The sequence below is a fragment of the Mesitornis unicolor genome, unplaced genomic scaffold (assembly GCF_000695765.1).
Source record: "Mesitornis unicolor isolate BGI_N332 unplaced genomic scaffold, ASM69576v1 scaffold45322, whole genome shotgun sequence".
Taxonomy (NCBI): domain Eukaryota; kingdom Metazoa; phylum Chordata; class Aves; order Mesitornithiformes; family Mesitornithidae; genus Mesitornis; species Mesitornis unicolor.
Genome location: NW_010170716.1, coordinates 6,488 through 11,975, shown reverse-complemented (window position 1 = coordinate 11,975; position 5,488 = coordinate 6,488). Strand labels below are relative to the sequence as shown.

General features: G+C 38.0%; 1 protein-coding gene across 1 annotated transcript in view; it reads right to left on the bottom strand.

The window, feature by feature from the left end:
* Positions 1 to 4,677: 4,677 nt before the first annotated feature.
* The window catches only part of LOC104537006 (transmembrane anterior posterior transformation protein 1 homolog), a gene marked incomplete at its 5' end in the record, with an annotated part of 6,939 nt that continues 6,128 nt past the window's right edge, over positions 4,678 to 5,488 (bottom strand). Inside the window, one exon of the mRNA XM_010179771.1 lies at positions 4,678 to 5,486. Within this exon, the coding sequence (XP_010178073.1) occupies positions 5,257 to 5,486 (230 nt within the window). The remainder of the gene's footprint in view (positions 5,487 to 5,488) is intronic.

Genomic DNA, 5,488 nt, shown 5'->3' with positions numbered 1-5,488 from the left:
AGACTGAGTGTACTGTGCATTGGTCTCTTACTCACTGCTTTCTGCTCTCATGGGCTGCTCACACCAGAGATTATCATGGTCCTTACAGTGGTTATGTCAAACCTACAGAACTTGTATTAATGTTCCTTAGGGTTTGCAGTTTGGTTAGCATATCAAGAGCTTAGCACACCTACTGCCCTCAGGCCCCCTGGGACAAAAATCCACATTACTGAAAATTTGAACTACTGGAATCTTAGTGTCTTAGAAACTCGACTTGTCAAATTAATTAAATAAATAGTGATAAAGAAATTGTATTCATATCAAAAGCTGAAACTTACCTGACACAATTTGCCATTTTGAACATAAAAAGTACAAAGCAGGTAAATCAATTCCACAAAATTACTCTGATGGCATCAGCAGAACATCTACTGCTAAATATACACTGGGGTTTTTGTCCTTGCTTTTAAGGAATGAGGGTCTAGCACAAAACCTAGGTAGATAATTTACTCCTGCCCGCACGGAGGCAAAATAGCACGTGGCCACTAAATGGCTGAGCAAGCACCATAAAGCATTACCGCAGATGGAGCAGAATTCGCTGTCCTCTGGTGTCAAGGTAATTTTAAGTGACTAAAGACAACTCAAATTTTTAGATCAGCTGAATAGGTGGGTTCTCTGCTGCCATATTAAAGACACTGTCTCAAATCAGTAGCTAATGCCAAACCTCAACATAAGATTCATTTTCATTACACCTATGCCTTACAGGAGTCCAAAGGGCACAAAGTGTTAACTGACCTGCAAACAAGGTCCCATCGCTTCAAGGTTTTAGATGCATACACACATGGTACTTCAATGGTTTCTGGAAGAGACCAGTTCAGCACAGCACCTGCTGCCTTGGCTACAGAGAGAACCTGGCTGATGGCGATATTGCTGCCTTTAACAAGAATGTCAAGTTCAAATCAAATCTGCAGGCGCATTTTGGCCTGACAGTCAGGCCTGTCACTAGGATTGCACTCGCTAGCATCAACTCAAACATGTCCTTGTTTTGATTTGGTGTACTGAGCCTAAGAATGTGCTGTCCAATGCTGGGTTTTAAGTTTCACCGTCACACTTAGTAAATCAGAGGCACCACTTCCCAGGACTGCACAATTCCACTTCTCTGAATTACCTACTTTAAACTGTCAGCATCAAACAAATGATCCCTGAACTACCTTGATACTTCATTTATTTTCAACAGGAACAGCAGATATAAGCACCTGTAAAGACTGGCATCACAGGAACATGCTCTTTCTGATATTCAAAGTAGACAACATACATAGAAACTTATTACTGATTTTGTACAACAAACCAAGCATGGATGGGAGGAAGCAACACCTACATAAAATCTGAGTCTTCCTCGAACACCAAAAATTGCTCTATTAAGAATATACATACCTTGCAACACTGTTCTCATATCACCAAGCTAAGATTAATAAGTAGCTTCTGATATAAAAACATGAAAATAATAGATGCAGTGTAATACATGCAATGCGTTTGCCCGATCTATTTAGATCTATTTTTCTAAAAAAGTTAGAACCCAAGGCAGTGCTGCTGCAACCCACATCTTTGTACTCACGAAGAACCAACTCCTCTCATTCTGTCCCCTGGACGCTCCACACTGTCTGCAAGACAGAACTGCCTCCAATTACGAGTGAAGCCTTGGCTCAGTGTGACAGCATTGCTCCTCTCTAGAGTAATGAATCGAAGAAATGACAGTCTACACAGCCTGGAACAGTAGCTGTGAGGTACAGGTGGGCAGCATATTTAAAATGAGAGCACATTTTAAAATCTCAGTTTATTTCATTGTAAGCATGATAATAGTCTTCTGGTCAAAACTCAGAAATCTTTTCAAAACATACTATAATTTTGGATTTTCCAGTTACTAGAGCTGTGAGATTACTGAAGAGTGTTCTTTGGCATTACATATTCATGATCCCTCCTTTAACTCCTCTATTGGCAGCATTTTTTCTAAATCAGAGTATAACAGACACTGAAGTCCAAAAGAAGTCTAGTTAGGCTCAGGCTTAGCTGGCACGGCTGATGGAAGACACCAAAGACGTACAGACACGATACCTTAGGCGTTTTCTGACAGCCTTCATAGCCTAAGCATCTCATACCACTGCATACAGAAAATCTTCCTTGAGATAAAGATGGTCCCACTGCACTGCCCTCACAGTTTGTCACAGCCCTTTGGCAGCTGCTTCCTACTCACACAAAACTATTTGCTTCCTCGGAATCAGCAAAATGAACATAGTTCAAATGTCTAGGAAAGAGCAATTACTTTGAAGAAGTTTTAAGAGCAAACTTTGTTTAGTAATTGTGAAGAGCACTTCTGAAACGATGATTACCCAAGACTGAAACAGTTGGTAAAATGTAATTACTCACAATACTTTAGAATATAGAAAATATTGCACAAGAAAGCAAAACCAAGTTGAAAAGTTTCAACAAACTCACTCTTAAATTAAGAGGCAAGCAAATTAACAGTGTACTTGCGATTGTAAAACTACCTTGCTTGAGGGGAAATTCTGCTCCACTGATGAACATCTGAAAGACTTCAAAAGATTAATTAAATAATCCTATGGAAAACACAGTTGTTCCTTAATGCTTCCATAATGAATAATACTAATTATGAATATACACTGCACTCAGCATGTGCTTGTGGAATTAATTTGGCAACTGTGACTTTAGTTGAAGTATCACTGCTTGCATCAGAACTGCCTAGGTCTTATTTTTGGAGGGATTTATGAATTGAAGAACTCAAATTATTCACTGCTTAACCTCTGATGCTTTTGTTTATTCCACTGTTAGGAGATTTTCAAGAAAATCTAAATAAATAAAGAACTGTATCTGTGGACAGGAAATTGTGTTACTGGGTTTTTTGGTTTTGTTTCATGGTTTGTTCCCCCTCAGCCATTTCTAGAACTGCGAGGACCTCCCAGGGTCAGGGAAGAAGCTGTGACCTTTCATTAAAGATGCACTGCCAGATGCTCAAGGAAATCCCATTAATCACAAACAAAAATGTAAGAACAATTAGACAGCTTAAGGGTATCACTGTAACTAGTCTAATTGTCATAAGGGAACTGTAATTTATGTAGTCTGTTAAGACATCTTTTCATTTAACAGGTTTTTAATTTTAAAAACCAAACTGATAGTAGGTTGGCATCAGTATTTTCTTCCTACAAGTGGCAATAACCAACCACTACAGAAATAAGCCTCTGATAACCCAGTTCTCACGCACATCCATGTCCCACATTTGCATGAATCTTACTTTATGGAAATCGGAATTTAATACAGTAAACACATTGCAACACTTCACCAGCTCTTAACACTACGAAATAAATGTTGACGCTGTACTTTTCCTTTTTTAAACAAATATTACAAAATTGAATTTTATTGAGTTTCACACAAGATGCACTTATAAAATTGATACAGAATGTCATTCAACAGAAAAAAAATTAAAGCAATTCAAAGCTTTCCTTAGCAACTGCTAAATAATTCAAAAATAGGATACACCAATTTGACAGATAATCTGAATTTCAATGTGTGAACATCTCCAATCAGTATAAAATACATCAAAAACTGAAGAATCTCAGATTTTTCCCCAGCACAAGTCCTCCTCTTTTTATTCTCATCCCTGAACAGTAACCACAGATTTTTCGCCGTTGCTCCAGCTCCTCTTGACAGGAGAGGAGAGGCTGAAAGACTGCAGCAAGAAGCTCCCACCACAGCAGACCACACCAGCCTGTATGGCAAAGCCGTCTCATTACCATGTCTGCTCAGACACGCAGTAACTCTGTCCGCCTGTCTCCATCTGCTATAATACTGTTGTCCTGCAAGTCTCGGGGATTGGCATATAAATTAAACTTTCAATAGCAAATAAAGTTAGGCTTTCCCACTCTGACAAATTATGATATTAGCAAAGAGCAAATTTTGTCCTCATTTGTTCAGCACTGAAGCACTTTTATGATACTTTCCCTTGGAAAGTGAAACTGGTGCTTACTTAAATATCTGAAAGGTATTTGAAGTTAATGCTGTGTTTTAACGATACATGAAGAACCTATCATTAACTAGAGGGTCTCTTCTGATACAAGCCTCCAGCCCAAGTTTTGAGCTCAAATTTATTCCATTCTTGGTCTGAGGATTCCAAACGATCTTTCATCAAATCTTCCACAACTGCATCTCACAGCAAAAATTAAGATGCATAGTAATGCTTAAATGCTCTTTATACTTCTAGTCTATCTACTTAAGTTTGGCTAAAACCAACCAAGTAAAATGGATAATTCTGATTCGATTGTCAGTATGAGCTTTTACAGGCATGTTCTCAGGCAAGTTAATACACAGATGATGTTCTCATCAGAGTTAAGCCCAAAATGCAGTGTAATATTCTTTCTGCTGTGTTAATGCCATACAACACGATACTTGCGTGCGGCAATTCACAGCGCCTTTCTCAACATATGTAAGTGCCCCTTTATTACTTTTTCCTACAGCAACAAAAAAACCCCTCACCTTTAAAAATAATTTTATAAATAATTTGCCTCGCAGGACACACAACACAAGAATTGAATATGCTTCATATCTGCCCAGTTATGCAAAACCTTCATTACTGTGATCTTTCCTTGGCATTTAGGATTCAGATAAAATAGTATGCAATAGTCTTTCCTTTAAAGACAATTTTATTCTGATTACAAGATTGTCAAGATACACCTTGAAAATATTTTTGTTGACAAGAATAACTATCTTGACTGTTTTATGAACCAACGCTTTATGTGTTTGTTGAGATAAGCACAAGTTTTGAATTCTGCTTGCAGATGTTTAATAAAACAAGGTAACGGGAAAGACAAGCTTCTGCTCAAGTTGTGATACATTTCCAGGAATATCCTTACACTGGAGGAACCTTCATGAAAAGTCGTATGTTCTGGAAGCATGGTTTCGTAATGCAGAGCAGGATTATGCTTTTTTTTCCAGTCTGTTTTCCAGAAAAGTGATACTGCAGCTCTGCCACCAGGCTAGAGACTCGCGATCCATCACATTTTCCAAGAGGCAAGTTAAAGATCACTTACTTGACCTGACCAGATACCAAGCCAAGTTACTTGTAGAAAGAAATTAAGATTTTTTGCCATTAATAATTTAAGTTTTTAAATAAATATTTATGTGCCTTTTTTGGCAACAGTCCATTCTGGTAGCATCTGCTGTCCCAACAGCTCAGTATCCTTAGCACATTGATTAAAAAAAAAAAAAATCTTAGTCAATTCTGTTTCCACAAATAGTAAACCTGTCTATCTCCAACAAGTCTTTCTTTGAAGACCTGTGTTTTAATTCTGAACTGTCCTGGCTTATATCTTTTTCGTCTCCATCAGGAGTTGTCAGAAATTGATCAGAATTGCTTGTTACAAGTAAAGACGGCGTATTCTCCTTCTGATGCACAGGCTGATTGGTAACTGATGTAGATCCATTTTCATCTGTGAAAATTCCT